The sequence below is a fragment of the Pan troglodytes genome, chromosome 10 (assembly GCF_028858775.2).
Source record: "Pan troglodytes isolate AG18354 chromosome 10, NHGRI_mPanTro3-v2.0_pri, whole genome shotgun sequence".
Classification (NCBI taxonomy): Eukaryota; Metazoa; Chordata; class Mammalia; order Primates; family Hominidae; genus Pan; species Pan troglodytes.
The window spans coordinates 48,123,117-48,149,447 of record NC_072408.2 but is presented as its reverse complement, the minus strand read 5'-3'; the positions used below and the strand labels follow the sequence as shown (position 1 = coordinate 48,149,447).

Here is a 26,331-nt window from a genome sequence, read left to right as displayed (position 1 = left end):
GGACGCCGCTGCCCTGGACACCGACGCGCCGCCTCAACGCGCGCCTCCACCGCCAGCCCCGGCCCGCCCCGCCTCACCGGTACCCGTAACCGCTACCCCTCCTCCCACCGGCCACCCCAAGGATCTCCTACGCTGCTCCGGGCAGCGAGAACCGCAACGCCCGCTCACCTGACCAGGCCGTAACCCGCCGCACTGCCACCCCGTCAGCCCCGCAGCGACTCACGCCGAGCCCGGCAGTGACTCACGCAAAGCCCCGCCTCCTGCGCTTCCCCACAAGCCCCTGCGGCCTCGCCCCGCCCCCTTTAGCCTGGGCTTGAGCGCGCGCAGAAGTCAGCTTCGTGACTTCCTTCTCAGGATGGAACCAGCTTGGTGGCTTGAGGGTATGTAAAAGCAATATCTGAGCCTTCTGCCTGCTTCCAATATGACTAAGCTTAAAAGGAGATAACCCAAAAACTGCAGGATCATCCTGATTTTCTGATCTCCAAAACAATAAAACCTTGAATATTTCCCTGGACTCCCTTAAACAGTTTAATCCCTAATATTTACCTTGCTAATCTCTGACCTTTGTGACATTAATTTGTCTGACCTTTGTGAGTATAATAACCATGTGAGAAAGTTGCTGTTTTTCCACCATGAACAGACTACTGTCAACCGGTAATCCTGGTAATTTTAGGGGATTTTTTTTTCCCTTTAAGTACTGGTTGGCAAACTAGTCCTTCCGTCTAACTCCTCGCATCTTTTGCAAGTAAACCCCTTTTCTAAGTGAATCTATCTCTGAGTCTTTCTTTGACATGTGCCAGTGTTACAATCTGTCTTTAGATATGCTCTGGCTTACAGAGAAAAAAGAACGAAACTTCTAACACTTTTTGCTTCTGCTTCCCGTGTGAGGGAGTCTTCGTTGCAATGACAACTCTTAAACGAAAGCAAAACAAAAATAATTGCAGAAGTCCACAGAAGCAAACACAAACAAATGAAACTTTCCATTTAAAACAGGACTGTAACCTCAAATATCCTCAAAATCCAGATCGGTTGTTCTCAGTCTTGACTGAGCTTTGGAATCACTTAGGGAGTATATACATATACACGTGTGTGTGTGTGTGTTTGTGTGTGTGTGTGTGTGTATACTGATTTCTGTGTCCTATCCCAGAGATTCTGATGTAACTAGTCTTGAGTGAAGCCAATCAGAATTTTTTAAAGCATAGGATACGGCTGTGCATTTGAAGCTGGAAGCCACTAACCCAGGCGCTGATCAATGAAGAACTAGGCTGGAGTGCTGTCTTACAAGGTCATATCATTAGCACATCCTTCCCATTGCTTAATTATTGGTATCTTTATATTTTAAAATCATAGTAGTCAAATCATTAAGTGTACGTCAAAATATTTACTAATGAAATGATTCTTTGGTTGTATTAGGGAGATAGAGAACTGACTTTTAAGAATTTTTTTATTAAGTATTTAAAAGCAAATATTGATTTACTGGTGTTTTTAACAAAAGCAACCACATTTGTTTTATTAATTCTGACAGAGTTGATTGAGAAGAGAGATAAGGGGGCTAGCTGGCTGCTCTAGTAAAACCTCATAGACCCTTAGGTGACCCTGCTTTTCTCTCTCTCTTTTTCTCTCTCAAACCATATAATAATCAGAAGTAGCTTAGTGAATATAGAGTCAAAGTGAGAAAAGTTAATCAAATGGTTTTGATGGTCATCATCACCTAATTCTGAGGCTCCTGCTGTCCCACAAAACCTGTGCCTGCAATGGCAGCCTTCTCTCCTGTGAGCTCAGACCTAGGCCACCTTAAGTTCTTTCCTAGATTCCTTGCAGACCTCCCCACTTCTATTGGCAGTTATCTTTAAATGGATTTCAACAAAATGTGTAAATAATGCCTTTCTTTTAAGTCTCTTTTATTCATTTACTCCAGTCATCTCAATTGAACTTATCATTAATACCTGAAGAGTTATTTTCAAAGAGACAAACCTCTTTATGTGTTTTATGTGTTGCAATTGTAATGGTCAGTGGAAATAAACAGGAGTGTTTATTATTGCAACAATAAAATGCTGCAATTAATGATTGTAAATGCTATTAATTTTAATATCCAAAACAATTATTGGGCTCTTTCAAATAGTTAGAGTCTGACAGTTAATGTAAATCTTAAGAAAGGAAGTATTAGCTAAGTAACTTTAGGAAGAAAATGAACCTTGGGACTTCCTGTTATGGAGATACTATGTTAAGTTTGGTTGCATGTGACAGAAAGCCCAAAATAAGAGTGGCTTAAACATAAAGATTATTTTTCTTTCATGTAAAACTGAATATAAGCAATCCAGGATTAGTGTGACAGTTACGGTGTGAGACCCAGGCTCCTTCCTGGCTGCTCTGTGATCTTCAGCATATGGCTTTCATTCATGGTTCAAGCTGGCTGCTCAAGCTCCCACGATCTTGTCTGAAATCCAGTCAGCAGAAAAGGGCAAGAGTGGGAATAACGGTACCCCCTGCCCATTAAGAATACTTCCTTTTGCATGCCATTGGTGAGGACATAGACACACGCCTACTTCTGGTTGCAAGGGAGGTCAAGAGTCTGTACTCTTGACAGTCATTTGTGTACCTAAAAACTGAGACTTCAGTGAATAAGGAAGAAGAGGAGAGCAGATACTGAGGGGTAACCAGCAGCCTCTGTCAGGGGTCTTAATAAATATTCTTTAAAAAATAATGAATGAATAAGTGAGTAGATACTACTAGAAATCCAGGCTCACTACAACATGAGGAAAAGGGTTGAATTTTGCAATCCTGATTCTGCTACTGACTAAGAATGTGGCTTAATCTGAGCCTCAGTTGTCTAGGTAAAATTAAAGTGGTGAAGATAAAAATACCCACCAGAGTGAGAAAATGAATATAAAAGGACTACTTAGCACAGCTTGGGACATGGTAACAGCTTAACAAATGTTAGTTCTTACCTTTCTCTCCTGCAAATCTAAGGCCCAGACCCTGGAATACAGTACTCTCTCCTGCATTTCTGTCTTTCTGTCTCCTACTGGACTACCTGGAAGACCTCTGAAGAGGCCTATGAAGAGCACAAGTACTGGGCACCAGTAGGTGAAGGTTAAGGCTGATAGCAGGGATAGTAAATTGCCTCTCCCAGTATAAAATTAAATCTGTATAATAAGTGAGACAATAATTACTATAAGAAAGACTAGCATGTTATTTCACATTCCTTATCTCACAACAATGGTAATATTATCCCCATTTGACTGGTGAGGAAACAATCTGAATAATTAAGAAATTTGCTCATATGGCCAGTAAGCAACAGAGCCTGGCTAGGTACCTGGGCAACATGACTTCAGAGCCTGTACCTGTTACCCCTGTGCTCTACTGACTCACTGTCTTGCCTATTGACTGTGAACATCTCTGGGAAAGGGCAGAACAAGGCCCTGTTTCATCTATCTGCAGGCTATAAACTTGCCCGAGGTATCTCTTCATACCTGACCGTTTTCTAGCATTGTGGCTTGAGTAATCTGTTTACAGATAAGAAGTCTTTTTCTGTATCTCTTTAGCATCTCCTCTTCCCCTAGTGTGGTCAACCTCTGCAACCACAGAAGCTACATCCAGAAATGTCCTTATACTCCTGTGTATTTGATAAAGGGGACTGGTTATTGGGGATGGGGACCACCAATCTCCATTTACCACCCCCCCCACCGGCCGCCTCACTATCTGTATGCAATGATCCTTCCACTCTTCATATTACAGAATTATCTTCCCCTCTTGGCTAGAGAGACTTAGTGAGTCAACAGAGACTTCACCCAGATACCACATTCTTCAAGCCATTCTGAAAAGACTCTAGAGCAAAAGTATCACTGCCAGCCCTGCTCTAGGGAAAAGGCAGGGAGACAGACATTGGAGGGAGGCCATATACAAAGAAGACGCTCATTTCAAGTTTTCTTCAATGACTTTAATTGGAAACTTGAACCTTCTAAACCATAGTTCACACCCGGCTCTGTGGTACAGCATTTAGTTCTCAGTGGGGTTGGGGGACAAATGCATAATTGAGGTTAAAATAGGGAACTACAGTCTCTCTGGTCTCGTAGAGTTATTCAAATTATGGCTGCTGGATAAGGCTTAAAATAATTATGTTAATGACACCAAGCTATGGGTTCCTTCTTCTTCTGATGCTGAATCATCCTCCTGTGAGGAGAACTCTTTCAAAAAAAAAAAAATTGGGGATCAAAATACAAGTCTGTGGCTGCACTAAACATCCACAAGTGGGAAACTTCTTGATGCAGATACTGAGCTGGACACAAAAACACTCAGGCCTGGAGAAGGCCACCCCACCCCCAGCCCATTCACTGCACCAACCTATTACCCTTCTCCATTCAGCATTGGAGTTCTCCCAGACTCTGTTCTGAGAGGATCTAACTCTGGAAAAAACCAAAGGCCCTTGCTTGATTACTGTGGCCTTACTTCTTTGAGGACCCCAACACAGAGCTGAGTGGTAGTTTACAGAGCTGTGTATAATAACAGCCATTATAGTAATCTTGAATTTCTATCAGCTGTTCTTCCTAAGAACAACTGAAAACACCTTCACAGTAAAAATATCAGGGTTTGCCCTCTCACCAACCCCAAAAAGAGGAAAGTGGGCAAACCCCTTCCCTTTACATTAAAGGGAAGCATGAGGCCTGGTGAGGTCAAAGGACTTCTTCCTAGTTCCCCCACACATCAGGGCAGAGAGCTATGGAGGGTTCCTACCTTCTCTGCTTGGACTCTGTTTCTTAGTCAACATTGCCAAAATTCTAGAGGATAAAGGTTTGACTGTTTATCCACATTTTTCTAATTTGTACATTTTATCTCTTTCCCATGTGGGCACTTTGGGATTTAGGAATGCTTCTCATTGCTTTGAGATTTGGTGATCCCTTCCAGTCCTCTCCCTCTTCTCTCTAGTCCAGAGAAGATAGCACTTCAGTCTCGCAAGAGCCCTCATGCCCCTTTCTGGCTCGAAGTTCTATTAGGTGGAAGACACTATGTAGGCTGTGGCGATGTACTTCTTGCCATTCCCATAGGTGGACTTGTCCCAGGTATATGTCCGGACGGCTAAGGGATATCCTCCCAGGCTTAACTGGCACCTGTGGGGAAAGAGCCTGAAATCAGAGGGGCTCCCCACTTCACCCTGCCTCTCCCTGGGCTGGAAGGATCAAGCCCAACCGAAGCAGAAGGGCTCCATTCTGCTTAAACAGCCTTAAAGACAGAGCTGGAACTGCTTTCTTCAGCAGCTGCCTCCAGCTCCCCATGTGTAAGGAGCCATTTCAAAATCTTTGCCTTATTTCTTGTCTTCTTAAAGAATGCTGTTCCTCATCTTTCCCAGAGCAATATTCCAAAATCCCAGATTCTGGAGGTGAAATCCTTAGAAATTAAACATTTGCTTAGGGTTTCAGAAGTGGAAGAACTCAACGTGTCCGAATGTTAGAGAACTTGAAGCCCAGTGGTTCCTAATGGTACTTTCTGGAGCTCTAGGTTCCCCTAAGTAGCCTCAGGGGACAAATAAAGAGGCTGAGAGCTCTAGGACAACTCCATTTCTATTTCATATATTAAGGTCCTGCGTAAGATTTCACTTTGGGAGAATGAGGGGAGATAATTTTGCTGCTAAGATGAAGTTTGGCAGCCACCAAACCAATCCAAAAACTTAATTGTTCAAGCAAGAGAACTGAGGCCCAAAGCACAGATTTGTCCAAGCCCTCTCAGCCTCTTTGTGGCAGAGTCCAGGTCTCTTGACTCTGTGATGGCTGAGGACAGCCTGCAGCCCCAGTCTGCCCCCCAGGCCTGGCTGGCCCCATTCTTACACTTTGCCTGGCCTGGCGATGAAGCACAGGGAGTAGAGTGCAAACTCAAACTCAGGGCTGCTGCCGATGAAAGCAGAGCCCACTTCCTTATAGTAGCCGTCCCAGTTGAACTGCATTGCCAGCACATCGGGGTAAGAATCCCACTGTGGAGGGAAGGGCAGAAAAGGGGGTCTGGTGAGTGCCACAGAGTGGAGTAGAACGGGTGCCCAATGGCAACAGTCAGACGGTATTTGTTGAGGGTCCATTAGGGGCCTGTGTGAACCTTCCAGGGAGACTGGATTCTTTAAATAGAAGAGGCAGTCTGCCTTGCTAAGGTGTCTGAGCCCACCCGGACCCTCTGCCTGGAGCTGCCAGTGCACATCTACCAGAAAGGCCAAAATCACTATCCATAGGATCCATCTCTGGATATCAAGGATATCACTGTTCCCAGTGGCCCTCACACATGGAAGAGAAGGATCGTTTACTGCCCCCAAATTATTTCCTGGTACCGGGCAGCAAAGGTTTCTGTCTTATAAAGTGTATGAAGTTTAGCTCAAACTAGCCAGGCTGAAACTTTCAGCCACGTTCTAAGGAAACTGAGGCAGGGAGTAATTACATATCTTTGTTCTTCCCTCTGAGAATCCTCCCCAGGCCCCAGGCTCCCACCCCGATATGGTGCCTCCTGCCTCCTGTCCCCTGCAGTTCTAGAGCCTTCACTGTTTGGAAGGGAATTCCAGTGTCCTGGCTGGCTAAAGTGGCTGTCCAGCAGGTGAGGACGTGATAGTCACAATCACCTGGGGCTGCCCCCTGAGAGTCAGGCTGAGAGGCAAGTCGACAGTTTGGAACACAGAGTGAGAGCAGGATATCTGGGCGCTGACAAGGCTTTTCTAGTCCGTGTACTCACAGGCCCATCGTAGATGTGACTGTAATAGTCAACCAGACCCTCCTTCTCCTCCAGGTAGAAGCGGATCCAGTTATGGAAGCCAGTAACCTTGCCTTTTTTTACCTCACCTATAATAAAGAGTCCAAGATGGATAATCTGGGCTCCTTCCCCACCCTCCCCTCCAATCCCCTTTCTCCACCCCATGCCAAGGCTTCCCCCTTCTCCAGTCTCTGACTTCTAGCTGCTTGACCCCTTGCTGTGAGTCCCCAGAGTCTCTCACAGTCCTATCTCTCACCTCAGGAAGGCCCCCCTTCTGGCTCAAGCCCTTGGGAGAATCCTTCCTTCTGGTGATCCTGATGACCTCTCTCAGCCATTACTCCAGCAGCAAGCCAGGCTTGGTGGGAGTTTTATGGGGTAGAACAGGGGGGAACAGACCATGGCCCTCTTGGGAAGCAGCTGGCCAGGCCCTGGAAGCAAAGGACTGTTCAGAGGTAGGCAAACTTGCTCCCAGACACATGTCTTGTCCTAGATGTACCCCCTTGGGAGCCCCAGCATCTGGTCTTCTTTCCCCCTTAGGTACTCCAGAAAAGACTGTTTCTCAGAATGGCTCCTCAGACACCCCCCCGCCCCCCGGCCATATGGGCAGGGGAGAGTGCATGGGTCCCTCCCTACTAGCTGGCTGGACTGCTGATTAATCCACACCCAGGGCTGCCCTGCTCCTGAGCAAAGCCATTCCTCTTCATCCCTCCAACTCTTTCTTTCCAAGAAAAATGCTCCCACCTGAGAAGACATGTTCAAAGCCACTCGAGTCCCCCTCTTCATTGCCTCTTGAATAGAGCCCAAACCACATGTTCTTCAAGTCATCGACAAACTCTTGCTCTGAGCCATAGCGATCTGCAGAGGAACACAAAGGGTTTTGGAGAGGGGAGGCAGGGCCAGGTCCTGGGAGCGCTAAACAGAGACCTGAAGAGCTACTTGCTCCCACACGTCAAGAAACATGTGGGTTCAATCAACAAATGTGTTCGGCTGTTAATTCAATGATTATCTATGGGATGCCTATTTTGTGCCAGATCCAGATCTAAAGGCTGAGGATTCAGCTGGGAATAGCAAGGACACGGTCTCTATCTATATTACATTCCACTGGAGGAGTCAAATAATAAGTAAACAATAAGAAATATGATTTCAGATCAGTGCTATGAAGCAGAGTAGCCCGTAATGACGGGAAAGGGCTGGCACATAAGTTGGGGGGGGGTGTCTTCTAGAAAGGAACATCAGAAAGGCCTCTGTGAGAAGGTAGCACTGATCAGAGAGCTGAAGGATAAGGAACTCGCTACACAAAGATCTGTGGGGAAGATTCCTCCATGTAGAGGGAACTGCAAGAGCAAAGGCTCCAGGCAGACTTGAGTTTGCTACTCAAAGAACTAAAAGAAGTCAGTGAGGCTGGAGCAGGAGGGGAGAGTGGTAGGAGAGGAGGTGTGAGAAGCAGCCAAGGGTCAGATCCTTCAAGCCATGGCAAGAAGGTCAGGTCTCAGGCAAATAGAAATAAAACAAAAAATGTTTTAGATTTACTAATTGCTTTCTGTCCACCTAGTGCCTGCCATTTTAAGTGCTTTCAATGTAACACTGAATCCTCACGTTGAATCTTCATACAAGCTTGGTACTAATTATCCCCAACTTAGAAATGAAGAAACTGAGACGGACAAAGTATAAAACTCATGCAAGATCACAGTTAATGAAAGGTAGAGACAGCACTTGAGTCCACTCAGTCTAGCTCCAGAGACCAATCTCTTTAACAACTCTATAGCTTCTTGGTAGTGCAGAGCCACTGAAGGATTTTAAGCAGGGGAATTGTATGATAGGACCTTTTAAAAGATCACCCTGGCTGTGTATGTTAAAAAGGCAATGGGGTGGTATGAGTGGAAGCAGAGAGACCAGTCTTGAGGCTCATGCTTTGTCTACGTAAGAAGTTGATGGGGCTTAGATGGTGGTGTTAACTCCGGAGGAGGAGAGAGAAGCAGTAGGCCCAGGACATATTTTGAAGTGGGAGTGATGGACATTACATTACTGATGGAGGAGATGGGAGTAGGGAACTTTGAGGTAAAGAGAACAATTACATCTAACTACTAGGCTTTTGGCCTGAGCAACCGGATGGGTTATGCCCGCCATTTATGAAATGGGGAAGACCCAGAGAGGAGCGGGTATTTTTGATGGGAACCAAAAATTATTTCTACACTAAGTTCTGTGTGAATATCAGTTAGATAGCTAAGTGGAGATGTTGAGAAGGCCCTTGGGAAAGTTCAGGGCTGGAGATTTCAATGAGGGAACCATCAAAGATTGACTGTTTACTGCCCACAATTTTATATGGTGAATACAAAAGAGATACCAGACATATTCCTTCCTTTCAAGGACTTAAAACACATTTGGAAAACAAGACTACATGAAATAACAGAGAATGGTTTCACACACTGAATAGTTCCCCTTACTGAGCAAGGACTGAGTGCCAGGCTTTCTACTGGGTGCTTTATAAGCAGTCATCCTCAAAAACCCCATTTCAAAGGGAAGTCCCAGAGAGGTCAAATAAATTGCCCAGGGTCAAGTCACTAGCAAGTGGCAGAGCCAAGATTTAAACCAAGTCTCTCTGGCCCAAGGCTATTGTGGACCACACTCCAAACTCTGCAGAGGTGCCGAAAGCCAGAGTGAGCTGGGGCAGGTGCAGCCTTCACAAATGCGGTGGGATATGAATTATCATAGAACTTTAAGGATAAGTGGGATTTGGACAAGGAGAGAGGTGAGGAGAGAGTTAGTAACGAGACAGCCTGGCCTTGGCATCGGAACCCTGAGTTCCAGCCCCAGCTCCGCTTCCAACTCATTTGTGGCCTCAGATAAGTCTAGCCTGTCTAGCCTCCGTTTCTCTCATTTGAAAAGCCCTTGCTCAGTCTAGACCTCCAAGATTCTCTTGTGTATTTACTACGAAGAGAACGCCAGGGGGCAGCACAGGATTGAACTTCTTCATAGAGTCACTCTTGTGTCGCTGTCACTTTACCTAAAAACAGTGTCACCAACTCTTAAGGGAGGCAGCAGCTCTGAGCCAAGGCACTCTCAGGGACAACGAGGGAAGACCCGAACAGAGCCACCCCTGAGACAAAGCCCAGCTGCCTGGAGTTGGGAAAGGAATCTGCAGGACAGTAACAAACACAACTCCATGCCAAGAAGTCCTGCGGCCAAAATCTTTTTTGGTCTGACTCAAATGTATCTCTACCTGGAGGCTTTCCAACCACAACTCTTCCTGATAGGACTTCCCGCTCTGAACCTTTGTTGATTTTCTGATGTTGTTTCCCCAGCCAAAAGGTGGACTCAGCCAACCCGATTCCTGGACTTTAGTGCAGGAGGAGGGAGTAGAGTCAGCGACTCTACCTGTCTGAAACATGGTGCTGACTCCAGGATCGCGGAGGTGGCTGAGACGTGCTCTGGGTGGGGGTGGGATGTGAGGGGAGGCTCACACCTGGCAGAGAACCCTGAGACTGTAGCAGAGGGTGGGCGTGCATGAGGCAGTCAACATGAAGTCAAAGGTGGGGTGATATCCAAGCCAGCCAGCCAGAGGATGTGCCAGCTCCTGGTTGGGTTCCTAACCTCTCCTTGGCTTCCCCCTGGCCTCATCCCTCATCCCTCCCAGATGTACACTGACCTCCACAGAGTCCCCACCGCCTCCTCACCTGCCCTCCTAACCTTCCCCTCCCCCGCCCACCTGGCTTCGCTCAGACAGACTCATGCGCTCTGGGGCCTGGGGGTGCTCACTCACTCTGGTGATGGAGGAAGCTGTAGAGCTCCTTCATGACTGCTGTCTTCATGATCTCTCTGAGGAAGGCGTCCTGCTCGGCCAGCTCCTGGGCACTGAAGTGCTCCCCATGGCCTGTTGCCCGCTGGTAGTTGTTGAGGAGGTTGATGAAGGCTGCATAGGTGGGCTTGGAGAACAGCTTCTCATTGACATAAGTGAAGAGTCTGGGGGAGGCAGAGGGGAGCCCCACTGAGAGCCCCAAACACGGGGCAGCGACCCCTCCAGAGACTTCTAGACAGGCCAGGGGCAGACAGGCGAGGGCTGGGTTCAGGAGCCGAGGGGGCACTTCGGGTACTCTTGAAAGTCACACATCAGGTCACTTTTCTTCCACCTCATGTTTTGGAAGAGCTGTTCTATCCTCAGCCTGGCCAATCACAGAAACCCTCCCAACTGGATATCCACAGTCCCTCAAGATGGCTTTGTCTCTGGAGACCTATTTTTTTCCTGCTCTCCCTTTGATCGTGCCTGACTTGAGGTTAAAAAGTCGAGGCATCAAAAGAAGCAAGGATAGGGGCAAGATTTAGGGGGTAGAAAGAGGAATTGTGGGAACTCACGGCTTTGGGCAGCGATCCACTTGGTTTCTGGTCTCTGACGGGGAGATGCAGTTTTGGCTATTGAGAACGATGTCTTCCTTCTGGGCTTTGTTGGTGTCTGCCCTGTAGATCTTCTCAGAGATGCTCTGAATCTCCTCTTTTGTTATGGCATCACTGCTGTGGGAGAAGCCCTCTGGGAGGAATTGGAAGAGGGGTGGCCTCAGAGCCAGAGGGAAAGGGGGGCGGGCAGGAAATTATCTGTGTACATCCCCTCCTGGGCACCTTCAAGAAGCCAGCAAGGAGGGAGGGGGGCCACAGTTGGACACCCTAGTGGTGGACAGGGGCCCAGAGCCTAAAGGACGTGTAAAATCACCACACGGCATTGCCCACAGAATGTCCCCCGCCCCTTCCCCCTAGAAGGGGTCTCATGCTTGAGCATGCATCAGAACCACCTGGAGGCCCTGGTAGTACAGGACAGTGAGTCCCATCCCTAGAGTTTCTAATTAAGTAGGCCCGGAGTGAAGCCCCAGAGTTTGTGTTTCTAACAAGTTCTCAGACATTGCTGAAGTTGCTGGTCCAGGGACCACATGTTGAGAAACTGCTCTAAAGTCCTTCTGTCTCTGCAGCTCAGCTAAGGGAGCAGAAGACTAACCGTGGTCACTACACAGGCTCTCAAAATCCTTGCAGCAGTTCCCAAACTCTTGGCAGCGGGCATTGCAGTGACATTGGTGGTGCTTGTCAAAGGCTTCGTAGCAGCGGCCCTGGCAGGAGGTGGGTGCCGAGTACAAGTCTGAGAAGAGAGGGGTGGTGTGTCCCGGGCTGACCTCTAGAGGTCGCTCTGAACGCCCCACAGGCTGTCGCTCCCTAGCCTGGCTGTCTTCACTCTGCCCAGTAAAGATCTCCAGGGAAGGAAAACAAACAAACCTAATTCGTGCACACCCTTCACAGTCAGGAAGTCCTTTCTGATGCCGAACCTTACTTTCTGGCCTGCTGTTTTTCTAATCTTCTCATTCTAAAAATAAAATCTCTTCCACTTCCCTCTCCAGGCCTCAGGCTCTCTTTCTTAGCTACCCTCCTCCCATGGCCCCCCAGGCTGGCTGAGCTCCCCCAGGCTTCTTCCTGCCCAGGTTCCCAGAATCCAACAAGCCTCTCTCATCTGGCTGAGGCCTGGGCCTGGTGCCACTGCCATGGCTGCCCCTGCTTGTCACCCTCATGTCCCTCCTGCTTTATCTTGAGGGCCCCCCTTTGGGGAGGCAGGCTCACTGCTGGCGAGGGCCTCTTCTGTCTCTTCCTCCAGCTGTGGCAATGGCTCTGACTCTTTGTGGTCCTCTGCAGGTAGATAGAAAAATAAAGTCACCAAAAACCTGAGAATTCCCCTGCTGCTTGGTTTCTGGTTCTCTGTTTCCCCAGCCTCAGGGGACAAGCAAGGGCACTGGAAGCAAATTCTGAACAGGGGCTGGGGTCCAATGGACAGGCACCAAATAATGATGATGAAAACAGAAAATGGAAGATGTTTCCAATGGAAGACACATTATAGAAAACTTATAAAAAAGGAAAATAATTTCCCCAGGTGACACATCTGGATTGAAAACTCTGACTTTGGTGATGAAAACTCTGATTTAACAAAAGTTGACAGATGGATAGAGGCTTGATGCTGTCCTAATGACAAAGCCCTCACTTAGGAACATCCTGTACCTAGAAAAACTTCTCATCAGAGCTCAGGGTAAATTCTCAGGGCCTCAAGGAATAAGAGCTGTTTCCTGAGATTCCAACTTCCCTTCTTTCTTTGCCCCACTTGGAAATGGCCACAAAGACTGTGTCTAGGGAAAAGGCATGTTCAGAAAAGCACATTCCTATTGCTGCCCCTTTCCCTTCACCTGCAAGCTGAGTGACTGTAGCTCAGCTCTGGGTGGAGAAGGGTGGATTTGAGGTTGGGGGTGATGCAGGGGGGAGAAATGTTCCTGGGGACTCTGAGTTCCTCTCTCATTACACAGTGGAATAATCCCCCCACCAGCACCCCCTCCACACACCCAACAAACAGTACTGTTACAAAGTGATTCAGAATCTACTAGTGAGTTTGCTGGAAAGTTATTACCATCAGAACTACCAGTTAGGTTATTCTTCAGTCAACAAACATCTTCTGATCACTTACTATGTGTCAGGTTGTGTTCTAAGTGCTGGCAATCCATGGAGTTCTGAATTCAGCCACATTTTATGCTAAACAGAATTTTGTGTGCTGAGCTGGAATCCTAACCATCATTTCCAATATGTTTTTCTATAGGAAAGGGGTTCTGAGTTGCAAATCAGAAACTTGAAGATGAAATGGCTGCTACGCTGGGTATTGCCTTTATCTTGAATGCCAGCCTGATGGTCCAAGGTGAACAAGCCTTCCTGTGTTTTCTGAATGGTAAGAAAAAGTGGGGACACAAGGACAGCAGAAAAGGCATAGGCTCTGATTCCGGCTGATCTCGGCCTGGGTCTCCCTGCCTGGGGAAGGAGGTGTATGTGTGTGTGCTAATATATATGTGGTGCTAATGTATAATACATATGCTTATATGGTGATATGGTTTGGCTGTGTCCCCCCTCAAATCTCATCTTGAATGGTAGCTCACATAATTCCCATGTGTCATGGGAGGGACCTGGTGAGAGGTAACTGAATCATGGGGACGGGTTTTTCCTGTGCTGTTCTCGTGATAGTGAATAAGTCTCACGATATCTTATGGTTTTATAAAGTGCAGTTCCCCCGCACTTTGCCTGCCACCATGTAAGATGTGTCTTTGCGCCTCCTTTGCCTTCCACCATGATTGTGCGGCCTCCCCAGCCATGTGGAACGGTGAGTCTATTAAACCTCTTTTTCTTTACAAATTACCCAGTCTCGGGTATTTCTTCATAGCAGTATGAAAATGGACTAATACATATGGTGTTTTTGTATAAATTGAAAAAAAGCTTCCATATGAGTGGAAGCAGCTCTGTGGATGCTTGACTGGCTACCACCTTTGGGCAAATTCAGAAAACGCACTCGTTTCTCTCAGCAGACACAACTCTTCAGCAGGGCACAAAACCTGATGAGAAGGATACAGACTGGATTTTGGTCCAGCTTGCTGCTTAACTAGGTTCCCTTGTACAACGCACAACCTGTGCAACGCACAACCTGTGCAACGATTATGCAGTGAAATTGATGGCCATTACCTAACGTGGCTTCAGTGACCATGTTTTCAAAACTGGGAGTCAGAGTGCATGGCTTGACATCAAGGCTTTGTGTCACAAAGCAGAAGATCATTAATCTGGGAGTTGACAACATTGGAAGCACCTAAACAAGTTGATTATTCATACAAGATTTTTTTCAAGTATTCATTTAAAACTATGCAGTTAAAGGTGGTGCATGTCCTGTTCTAACTGGTAGGCTGGAAATGATGGTATGGAGATGTTGCACCACGTGGTCCCTTCACTAGAGGAAGAGTGGTATGAATCGTGTCCGTCACTGTGACACCATGCAGTCTTCTGGCAGTACACAAGTTGTGAGAGTTTGCTACCATTTTTACATTTTTGTGATTTAAAGTGTTGAATAACAATTAATAATGTCATACATACTAAAATATTATTTTTATCATTTTACCCTTTTTTAGAATTTAGTACTTAAACTTTCAAGATATTGTTAAAACTGGTATTTCAGACAGAAATTCTAGGTAAATGACATCTACTGTATTTTAAGTTGGGGGCATCCTAGAAAACCTGAGAAAAGTGGTGGCCAAATTCCTGACCCTGCCTCTGTCCCTCAGTGCTTTCTGTCCAGACCCTTAGAGCCCCTGTGAGTCCTGAACGCTGCTCTGGCCTGCTGGACACCCAGGCCAGTGGCCCCTTAGACAGGCTGGACATGCCTTCGTCTCACAAGGAGGCTCACCAGTACACAGATGTTCATAGTCTTCACAGCAGTTCCCATGCCAGAGACACCGGCGGTCACACTGGCAGGCAGCGTCCCGGTTAAATTTCTCATTACATCGAGATGCACAGGATTCTATTTTTCCTATGGGCAGTAAAGGTCACCAACTCAGCTCTATGGAGACCCTGTTCTCCCCAGGGTGCCTCCTGCAGGAGGGTTCACAGACCAGGGCAGGAGTGTACCTGGCAGGGAAGGGCATTACTCTCTGCAAAGGAGAAGTATATCCACAGCCTCCCATGCACAACATAAGCCTCCTCCCCACCACCCAACACCCACCAAATATTTCAAGGCTCATCAAAGAGACCAGGATCACAAACCCAAATCCCTATTTGGGTTAGGCCCATAACATAAGCAAGTAAAGAAGCAGGGTATGAGGCAGTAGGAAGAAATGGAGACCGTGACAAACTTGAGAGCAATGCTCCATCTGAAATTTGCAGCTGACGCTCAGCTCTAGCCGATTGTGGCCATGTTGGGATGTGTGCTCAGTGTTGCCAGAACCTTCCCTTTTTTTTTCAAGATAAATCTTCATTTTTATGTGAAATTTTCCAACCTTGTAACACTTTAAGCACACCAAAGAAAGAGGTCTGTGAACTGGGTGTAGCCCACAGGCCCCCTTCACCTGTCATGTCATGCTGCCCCAGGGATGTCCCCTGCCCCTGACCCTCCCCTGGCTCTTATTCCATCCCTGTTATGTTATTTGCTTCTTTGCTCTTGTCTCCCCTTCTGGTCTTCTCTGCACGCTCCTTCCCCCTGTGTCACATCTTTCTGTTCTTTCCCGTCTTTGGAGTACATTCAGATGAATTTATGCTCAAGGTGGGGAATGAGGCGGGTGCGGGTGAGAATTGGGCTCTGGCATAGCATTCTATTATGTAACCACAGACCACATCCCCCACTGCAGCCAAATGGTTTGCAGAAGCAAGCTTTTGGTCGCAAGGGACATAAGACAAGACATTTTGAAGGAACAGTGGAAACCCACTATCCACTCTGGGCTTTAAGGGTGATAACAGAGTCTTTGTTCGATTTGAGGTTCCTGAGGTTTGGATTTCACGAACGCTGGGTTCAGAGGTCATACTGTGGGTTACAGAGAATGTCAAGATCAGAGTCAGAGTTACCATCAGCATCAGAATTTGTATCAGTGAGGAAACTGAAACCTAATTTGGACCAGGGTTGGGGTTAGTTAGGTTAAGAACTACAGTTAGGATTTGGGCTTGAGTTAAATTAGTTGATAAATTAACAATTTTGTATTGATATTTGGATAAGGAATAGGAATAGACTTAAGATGACATTCGGGGTTGAGGAATGTGTCAGGATGAGAAAAAGATGAATAATCCCTGTTTTGTTTGGGGGCTTGGTTCTGGTTATGATTCAATACAGGTGTAGTATCTTAATTTAAGCCTGGAGTGGGTTAGAGCTTAAATATTAGAGGTTGGGTTTGGTTACCAGTCCCTAGTATTGGATTCTGGGATTAAGGTTGATACTTTGTCTAATGAGGGACAGCATAGCAGAGAGGTTAAGAACCTAGACTCTGGCGCCAAACTGCTTGAAGCTGGAATTCTGGTTCTACTGCTTTCTAGCTATGTGATCTTGGGCAAGTTATTTGAACTTCTGTGCGTTGGTTTTCGTATCTGTAAAAGTGGGATGATAATGGAGCCTATCTCATAGAATATTTATAAGAATTAAATGAGTTAATATATGTAAAGCACTTAGGACAGCAAGTGACACATAGTAGTACCATAGAAGTATTTGTTAGGTGAATAAACGGTGGCAATATTTCATGCCCATCTTCCAAGTGACAAGTGTTCAGACTGGCTGGAGCAGTCTTCCCTGTGTTGTGGCCCCGTCGACACACTTAATCTAGCTGACACTCTCCCAGGGTTTCAACAGGGCCATCCCTTGGGCTGGGTTGTCAGCACATCTGTGTTGCTGGTTTCCTGGCTGACTTCATCACTACAGGTCTGTATTCTTTACATCAGAGAGGCATTGGGTCAAGGTTAACCCGGGTCCTCAGACAACTTCACATTGTCAGGCCTCCAAGGTGGGCAGGAAGGCAGGTTTCCAGTCCCTAAAAGAGACCAGGCCCAAGGCCACTTGTTCCTTCAAGCCGGCAGGAACTCCTCTTGAATGTTAAATGATGCTCCCTTGGAGCCTGAATGCAAAGATCTTAAGGAGAAATTTTCAGCCCATCAGCTCCCTGCTCAGTCAGCCTGGCAGTACACCCAGAATCCAAAGGGAGAGAATTCAGGCAAATCAGGGCAATGTTTTTAATGGGCCAAATCAGCAGAGTCCAGGGAAAGAATTCACTTCATTCCAGCAGCTGGCACCAGTTGAGAAGGGTTGCAAGCGAGCAGTCAGCTGGACGTGCAGGAGAGCACCCCCGCCGGCCCAAGCTGAGTGGGCTTTTTCATCTCTGCTCAAGAACTTTGTCTCCAGCAAGAGCCCCATGCCAGCACTTTCTCACATTTCTCTGTGCACTTAGTCTGCTTCAAGGTGACCTTGGGATTTGACAGTGGAGTGCAGGGGTGGGAGGAACTTTTCCTCATAGGCACTTTGCTGTGACATTCTGGGGACACTCTGATGAGTAACTAGTCACCCTAACAACTCACTCCAGCATCCCCACACTGCACCATTAACACCAACACTCTGAGTAAGCCTTGCTCCCCAAGCCAGGTGCCTGAATCACTGCTGTAGTAACCTGTGCCTCTTGTTCCTCTGCCTCACCTCTCTGACTCTCTGCCTTTCTTCATCTGAGCCTTTCCTCTCTCGGGTTCAGATTCTCCCTCCATTCCCCCATGAAATGCTCAATTTCTCTGCACTTTCTAAGACTTCAATATGCCAGAACAGCCACTCCCTATCCATACTGGCCATCAAGGAAGCTTGGTCTCAAGCCTGGGTGGACACAGTGTCCCTGTACACTGGTGCTCAGCCCCTCTGATGACTGGGACATCCTACACATCTGTACCTTTAGAAGGCCCCAGATGCTGTTTCCATGGAGACCTAGTCAACCAAGAAGCCTCACCCCTTGGACTAGCTTCCTGCCTCCATTCACAACCAAAAAAATCAACCAAGGTTCTCCACAGACATCCAGCTCATAAAGGAGGACCTGAGGCTGTCAGTGATTCCCCATGTGATTCATATTCTTGCCTCTCAGTTCTGAGATGTTGGGATAGTATCAACAAGTGCAGAGCCTCTTCCCTGCCACCTTAGGAAGCCTCATACACTTGACCTCACTTCCCCATCGATCCCACAGCCAAAGCAGATACTGCCCTCCGACCTAGCAGCAAGAGCTCCACCTGCACTTCTAAAGCCACTGCTACCTCTGCCCTCAGGGATGTCCCCCCAGGGACCAAATATCCAGAGTTGCTCTCCTTCCCTAAGGCTGGAATATGCCAAGCCCGCTGGCCACCCCTACACATTAAGCCCCCAAGTTCCACCTTCCTCCCAACCAACAGGGCTGAGGCTGGTGGCTCCCAGGCCCACCCTCATGCTCTCCCACTGCCTCTCCACCCACTAGGGCCCAGGCAGAGCTGGTTTCTGGTAAGATGCACTATCTCATCCATGGTTGGGAGGCACAACTTCCTCTTCCAGGGGTTTTCCATTTAGAAATCCCATAAGGGTCTCCTTTCCACAACCCAGTTGGAAATGACCCCAAGTGGAAGTTTCTCCCAAGAAAATTTATAGTCATAATCATAGCGAATTTCCAATTCACTGAGATCTCACTTTGCACCAGGTGCTTCTCATACATTATTTCATTTAATCCTTTCCACAGTCCTACACAGGAGCAACCCAGTGGAAGGATTCTTTCTCCTGTGGGCAGAGGAGGATTCTCCCCACACTCCTCAGCTCAGCCCCTCCCTTGGCACTCCTTCCCACCCACCCACTAGCTACCAATTAACCCATCAGCACCAGCATTTTGCACAGTTACTAAACAGGAACATGGTCCTGTTCCTCTGCCAGTCCCATCCCCTGGACCTCTCATAACTGTGGGCCAGGTCCCTTCTGTATTCTTCAATTCTCCTAACACTGCAACAGAGATCCATTCCTCTGACCTCTGTACAGCCCCAGATAGGACGAGGCCCACCTCCTGGTCAAAGGTCCTTTCAGTTTCCTCCTAAGCCTGCCCACCTCCTAAGGCTCTACCCAAAGTAACATCACACCCTAAACAACCTCACCTGTCACCAGGCAGTGGAAGGAGTGACCAAGGGCAGCCAGGCCACTCAGACCCCATGGACACCAGCCCTAGCTTTATACCTTACAGTGGCCCCAGACAACAAAATCTTGGGGAGATCAAAAGTCAGGCTGGACTAAGGGATATTTGGGGCTGATCCTCCAAGGTGTCAAGAAGGGACTTCCATGAAATCAGACCATCAGCCCTGCAACTCTCTCCACATAGTCCAGTCCATTCCGGGACCAACGCCTGCACCCTCAGACAAGGACAACCCAAAAGTACTCTGCGGGTTTAGGACAGAGCTCACCCTCCCTTGTCCCACGGCCCTGCCCTCTACCAAGTTCTCCAACTCTCTGCTTCTTTAGGCAAGATCCCGCCCCACCAGCAATCCCATGCCCGCCAGATAGTGACTTACCAGCCCAGGCCAGGCCACACAGCACGGCCAATACCAGGGAGATGCAGGCCCTCATGGTGCCCAGTTGGAGGCCAAAAAGGGAGTGGCTGTTGGACTTTCACTAGAGTCAGATGAATGTCACAGCTCTCAGACGAGCCTTATTCCTCAAGCTGATCCTTTTAAAGACACCAGGACTTGTGGAGCTGGTGTCTCCAGATCCTTTCAGGAAGAAAAAGGGGAGGGAGGGACCCTAGATGGATAGGAGGTGGGGCCCTACAGCTGTTTGAAGCCTGAGGGAAGGTGACTAAGAAGGTAGGTAATGCCAGATGTTGAGAACAGGTAATGCTAGCTGTTTGCAGCTTAAAAAATAGGTCATGCAGGCAGGCACACCAAGATGGGTCCAGTTTGGAGGGTTCTTTGTCCAAATTAGGGACACCCATGGGCTGATCTTTGGGTGATCCCCACCAAACAGACACCTACTTCCAAGTCTCAGACCTGACTTTCCAAGGGGCCACAGGTTGGATTCATCTTCAAATTCCTGGAGCTTAGCATGACACTGGCACACAGTAAGGTGATTAGTCCAAATTTGACAAACAGTAAGTGCCCAAGCAAGGGTTGGGGTCACTGGACAGAGAGATAGAGGATGTGTCGGTCAGAACCAGTGCTATTCTTATGACCACCAAGCCCAGCATAGCTAAATCAGCCACATGTAGAGCGCATGGCTAAATCACTCTAAAATATTATGCAAATGACTCTTACTGAGTCAGCCTCTGGGGTTTAAACGTTTCAGATTCCTTATGAGGCAGGGGAGGGGCAAGAGGCCTCTTAAAGGCAACCGAAGGCCCACTCTTCTTCCCCTGGGAGCCCAGGGTTTCACTCCCTTCACCCCCACTTACACTCCTCTCCTCAGGAACTCCTCCCCAGTGAGGTTCTTTTGTTTCCAAGTCCAAAAGAAGGGGAGCAGCTCCCCGTGACTGTCCAGTTTTCCCCGATAATAAAGGTAAAATCTGCTAAGTATGATGCCCTTGCCAGAAAGAGCACTGCATGGGGATTCTCAACCCTCTCAGGAAAGAAAACTATCATATAAAAAGGCAAAATTGGTGAACAGTGGAGGCCACTCTATCAGTGATTTTTTTCTGGAGGTTGGGAGTGGAGCACGTCTTCATCCAGTGTGCTTTAACAGGAAAAGTTTCTTCCTCTCGCTGGTCTTCAGCTTTCTCATCTGAAATGATGGGGTTGGATCTGACAATCCCTTCCAGGTTCTCAGACTTTAATCTCGAGTTTTCCTGCCCATGCGCCAGGTTGAACAGTTGCTGGTGGGTTAAAGAGAATCCCCCAGCCTGTTGCTGTGTAGAGAGGAGTCCAAACATAGGGACTCAGGGGTAGAGAGAAGGACAAGCCTAGGGCAAGCAAACTTTGCAAGGGGCTCACACAGGAAGTGCAATGTATGTATATATTTTGAGATGGAATCTCTCTCTCTGTCGCCCAGGCTGGAGTGCAGCAGTGTGATCTCGGCTCACTGCAACCTCCATCTCCCCGGCTCAAGCAATTCTCATGCCTCAGCCTCCCGAGTAGCTGGGATTATAGGCATGCACCACCACACCTAGCTAATTTTTGTATTTTTAGTAGAGACCATGTTGGCCAACCTGATCTCAAACTCTTGACCTCAGGTGATCTGCCCACCTTGGCCTCCCAAAGTGCTGGGATTACAGGTGTGAGCCACTGCATCCAGCCCGGAAGCACAACTAAAGAGTGAGCCTAGCCCTTCTCTCCCAGAGGGAAGCTGGTTAGAATGAGTAAGAGCAGAAATGGCTGCTTCATTTGCATAGGTTTCATTTACACAACCCAAAAGCAGGCTGAAGAGTCACTGCCCCTCAGAATCCTCATCCTCCCTGGGTTGGCACCACATAAACGTGTCTCTGACTCCTGTTGTTTAGGGGACAAAGGAAGGTGTCACTGGCTGGCCTGGGAAGCAATGATGCCTCAGAATTTGGGAATGAATGGTCTGTCCCTTCCAAGTGTCCAGCTGGGTGGACCCTAGCTGAAGCCAAAGCTGTCAGAGTGGAGTACAGCCTGGCTAGGTTCTCCTAGTGTCCAGCTGAACTGGCCATGGGATGGTGTTTTGAGGGCAGGAGCTCTCCCCCCATTAATGGAATTTTAGGTCAGGAGCAAGGATTGGAGCTGGGGAAGACAGTTAAGGATGACTCCATAGAGCCAAATGGTTCATCTGAGTACCCAAGTGTTTAAAACTGCATCCTTCAACAAGAATAACAGCCTTAACAACCGCCAGCAACATTGACTGAGCACTTACCACGTGTGTTATCATATGTGTTATCTCATTGATTCTCACTACAACCTTAACAGGTACTATTGCTGTCCTCATTTTACAGATGAAGAAACTGAGGCACGGAAAGGTTAGGAGACGTGCCCAGAAGCACACAATCATTAAGTTATGCAGCTGTGCCTCAACCCAGATCCATCTGACCAGGGGTCATTCTCATAAGCACCGTTGCTCCATTGCCCCACAACATCACACTTTGAACGACCACTTAATCATGTCTGGTTACTATACAAAGCAGTCTAGATTTAAATTCACTGGAATTAAAGGGACCTCAACTGCCATCTAGTTCCACTTCTCATAGGATGTCACAACTCCCTAAACAACCCTAAGTGCTTGTCCTGCCTCTCCTTCAGTGCCTCTGGTGCTGAGGGTTGAGGGGTGGGGAATTGGGATATGCCCTCCCACGGCTGCTCATACGCCCTCTTCGCAGATCGGATTCCCAAACCCCAGATTTTATAACCGAAGACATGCTGACAAAGGCAGAAAAAATCCATTAAGCCAATAAGTGAAAATATATCAATACATATTCATGCAAAGATGCCTCATAAACTTAGATGTCCATATATGTGTGTATACACACACACACACACACAGAGAGAGAGAGATACATTAAGATAGATTTCAGGCAGCTTTCTCTTCCCTGCTAGCCTGTTGTGGACCAAGAACTCTGCGGCTCCTCTTTCTGAGTACCCCCCGCCATTAGGTACTCACATGGGCTTTCCATCCTTGCAGACTTCCCAAGAAGCCACAGTGGGACCAGCCAGCAAGTTGGGAATCGTGGTAGGCTGGGTCCTGGAGAGCTGGGGTAGGGAGAGAGTGGAGGGAGATGCATGGTGGATGGTGTCTCAATGATGAGAATAGCGACAGAGATGGTGCAGTTGTGTCCTCTGTGGTGGTCTGGAGAGTGGGGAAGAGGGTGAGGCTGCTTGGGCAAGGATTTGGGAGGCACTCAGCTGTGAGAGACATAGAGGGTGGGAATTCCATCAGCCAAATATTTATCGAGTGCTCACTACACGTCAGGGGCTATGCTGCTATTGGACTGGCAGGGTTCAGGCTGGGCTGGAAAACTCTTCCTGGAACTGATTGGTTTCTGGTGGGACAGAAGCCAGATAAGCCTCAGCATTAGGGCATTGTTTGAAGTAGGCCTCATTCATCTCTGGGCTACCACAGGTGTCTGGGGTCTGTCAGGATCAACAGGCCTTGAGAGAGACTGACCCAGAGGACTACTAAAAGGGACACCTGCCCAGGCCAGCCTATTCTACCATCCTCGTTCTCCTGCAAAACCAAGGCCACGTCATTTCAGCAGAGGACCTGAGTGTGGAAGGACCCTGCAGCTGGCCCATCACAGGAGAGGCCCAGACTCACCTCCCAAGGGGACCCTGGCACATGAAGATGCTGGTTCTCCTGGGAGTGCTGCCCTGGCCCACAGGATAGAAGCGCAGGATGGTCACCCACGTCTGCTCTTATTGAATGTGTCTTAGAAGCGGCTCCATGTGTGATTTCTTTCCCACATTGGTTAGTATGGTGTATACCACGTTTGTGTTCCCAGGCTTTTGTTTAAGTTTGTGGGCAGCCCTGACATCAGCATCACACTCAATGCCTGGGCTGAGCATATCCGTCAGACCTCCCAACTAGGCCCACTCATCACATAGTCCCATGCTGCACTTCTAGTTCTGCCAGCCACACCCCATGCTGGTCCTCAGCCTGGAACACCCTCCCCCACCCTCCCTGCTCAGCTGTCCAGCTCCTACTCATCCTCCAGCCCCAGGGCAAATTCACTCTTCCACAAAGCCTGACCTCTCTTCAGCCCACAGGATCTCTCCTGCCTAGGAGCTTGGTTGTGCATATTTGTCCTGTGTGCCTTTGACACAGCACAGTCATCTCTGACCATCTGTTGCTGCCAACATGGTATCAGTTAACCCCTGCACTGCCATTTAACTTTTCCTCTGAAGTCTCTCTGAAGTTCTTTGAGAAGGGGACCCTGCCTCATGGGCCCTTTGTATTGCCAACCAATGTGTGTTAGAATCTAAACAGTTAAATAATTATCAACCTGTGCCTGAGACCTGCAATGAATCAATATGTAAATGAATCAGGGCACTGGTCAGTCTTCCAGCCCCACTTGTTATTAAAGACTCAGTGAAGATGGTTAGCAAAGCAGAGGACAGCAAATGGGTCTCCGGCAGCTGTGAAGCACCAGAGTTTATCCAAAGGGGGCACGTGGGGTCTAGAGACTCATCTCAAAGTTGCATTTTCATAACAAATACACTGGGTTTTTGTGTTTTTTTTTTTAGCTATACTGTGTATTTGTTGGGGCCTAATGGAAATTTAGGAGGACCTAAACCCCCAAGCCACCCTTGGCACCACCCCTACAAGGGGCAGCCACCACAGGGACTGGACAGTTCCAGCAGTTTCTGAATCCACAGTGTCACAGAGATCTCAGCTGTATCCTGCTTTTTTAGGATCCCAAAGGAACCATCTGCCTACACTCTTTGCCAGCTGTGCTAATGTTTGTTTTACACTGCCCAGTAATGATTATAAAATTACTATTGCATGTCCTCAAACTCCACTGGCTTTAAAGAGGGTCTAGAGGCACAATGAGAACAAGGAGAAGTGGGCAAGACAGGCAGACAGCGATAAGGAGGTTCAGAGAGACAGCGAGGGAGTGAGTAAGGGCGAGATCAAGAGAGAGACAGGCCCGAGGCCAACCCGCAGCTGACCGCTGGCGTGAGGAACATGGGCTGCCTCTCGCCCCAGGTATGTTGGCACAGCTGGGCTGTTCTGGCCTCAAAGATGATGACAGGAAAACAGGACTGGCAGGAGCGGTTCCTGACCCATGATTTGAAATCTACAATCTGTCTAAATTACCATAATTATTGTGCTAAGGTAGTTGGGTTATGGGAAATTCCCCCTTTCTCATTCATTCCTTCATTCACCTGACAAATAGCACTTGAATGCCACTGTGTGCCAGACACTGTGATAAGCAAAGTGGATAAAGGGTGAGCAGCTCAGCAGCTGGAGAGAAAGAAAGACATAAATAAAGAGCGTCTACAGCCAGATCTGGGCAGGAGGACATGAGGCTCAGACTGTTGATTCTAAAGCCAAGCTGCCTGGGTTTGAATCCCAGCTCTGCCACCCACCAGCTGTACAACCCTGGGCAAGTTCCCTGACCCCTCTGTGCCTCAATTTCCCCCGTAGATCTAAAATAGAACAAGTAAGAGTACCTTAGAGGGCTATGGTGAGGATTGAATAAGTTAATCCTTGCAAAGGTTTTAGAACAGTGCCTAACAAATAAGGCCAGATGTTTGTTGTTAAAAAAAAAGAATAGGGCCACGAAGGGCGTAATTTAGATAGGATGATTAGGAAAAGCCTGAAAAATGAATGTTAACAATGTTCTGACGCTGGGCCCGGTGGCTCACGCCTGTAATCCCAGCACTTTGGGAGGCCAAGGCAGGCAGATCACGAGGTCAGGAGATTGAGACCATCCTGGCTAACATGGTGAAACCCCATCTACTAAAAATACAGAAAACTAGCCGGGCGTGGTGGCAGGCGCCTGTAGTCCCAGCTACTCAGGAGACTGAGGCAGGAGAATGGCGTGAACCCGGGAGGTGGAGCTTTCAGTGAGCTGAGATCGCGCCACTGCACTCCGGCCTGGGCGACAGAGCAAGACTCCGTCTCAAAAAAAAAAAAAAAGTTCTGAAAATGACAATAGTGAGAAGGTGGCAGCTCCTCTAATCTACAGTCTCTATAATGTAATATTTATTTTATAATTCCAAAGATAATATTTTCATTTAAAAAACGTGCACCCTTGGTATTTTCAAGTCTTGGGGATGGCCCTTTGATGAGTCGCACTGTCTAACTCACCTGGTTTGGTGCCAAAAGGAACCACCTGTTTTCTGGGGCTGTGGCCTGCAGCCTTAGGAACAGTGCTTTGCTCTGGGGGAAGCTAAAAGCTGCAATGGGGCTAAGCTAAGAGCAGCAACTCCATGGCTCAGCCTCCTGAGCCTTGTGCTCTATTTGATGAGATAATCCACAGCTGCCTTGTGCAAAGTCAAGAACCGGAGAAGAGAAACAGAGATTGCTGACCTTCTCCATGGGCCACCAGAGTCCAGCCTGCATGTGCAGGCTCTCCTTCCAGCACACAGGTTGCTCCTGCAGGGCTCAGCCCCAGCAATGCTGAGAGGGTGAAACTGGCCACCTACCTCTCCCTCTGATTCCCACCCTGGATGCCCTGTGTCCCAGGACCCCTGTAACATTCTCCCACCCTAAGTAATCATCTCTGGACCTTGCCACCTGATCATGCCATTAAAATTCCCCTAATGCCATTGCCTCGAGGCTCTTCTTTTTCTATTCTTTTAAAAGTGACCATTAGAAATATTAATTAGAATCTACAATTGGGCCATTAGAATCTTCCCAACTTATGTATCTACATAACAGGGGCC

General features: G+C 48.0%; 2 protein-coding genes and 1 long non-coding RNA gene across 5 annotated transcripts in view; 1 reads left to right on the top strand and 2 right to left on the bottom strand.

Annotated features, from left to right (window-relative positions):
- The window catches only part of RPAP3 (RNA polymerase II associated protein 3), a 46,394-nt gene extending 46,086 nt beyond the window's left edge, over positions 1-308 (bottom strand). The window contains exon 1 of the mRNA XM_016923559.4: positions 169-308. The gene's annotated coding sequence lies outside the window, so the exon portion shown is untranslated. The remainder of the gene's footprint in view (positions 1-168) is intronic.
- LOC104001553 (uncharacterized) lies at positions 257-26,215 on the top strand. Of its 2 annotated transcripts, XR_008538468.2 has the most exons (5): positions 257-380; positions 11,679-11,823; positions 13,334-13,459; positions 13,786-13,885; positions 23,063-25,202. It is a non-coding gene; the product is annotated as an uncharacterized LOC104001553 (long non-coding RNA). The 2 variants fall into 2 exon arrangements; XR_673416.5 differs by lacking the exon at positions 11,679-11,823 and having other exon boundaries at positions 23,063-26,215.
- ENDOU (endonuclease, poly(U) specific) lies at positions 3,919-20,243 on the bottom strand. Of its 2 annotated transcripts, XM_522366.8 has the most exons (10): positions 19,573-20,243; positions 14,954-15,076; positions 12,316-12,381; positions 11,705-11,842; positions 11,074-11,245; positions 10,484-10,683; positions 7,465-7,578; positions 6,706-6,812; positions 5,823-5,965; positions 3,919-5,108 (listed from the first exon to the last, which is right to left on the bottom strand). In XM_522366.8, the coding sequence occupies exons 1-10, from the start codon at positions 19,625-19,627 to the stop codon at positions 4,991-4,993; spliced, it is 1,236 nt and encodes a 411-aa protein (XP_522366.2). In that variant the 5' UTR covers positions 19,628-20,243; the 3' UTR covers positions 3,919-4,990. The 2 variants fall into 2 exon arrangements, with proteins under 2 accessions (XP_522366.2, XP_063641779.1); XM_063785709.1 differs by lacking the exon at positions 14,954-15,076.
- Positions 26,216-26,331: the final 116 nt, after the last annotated feature.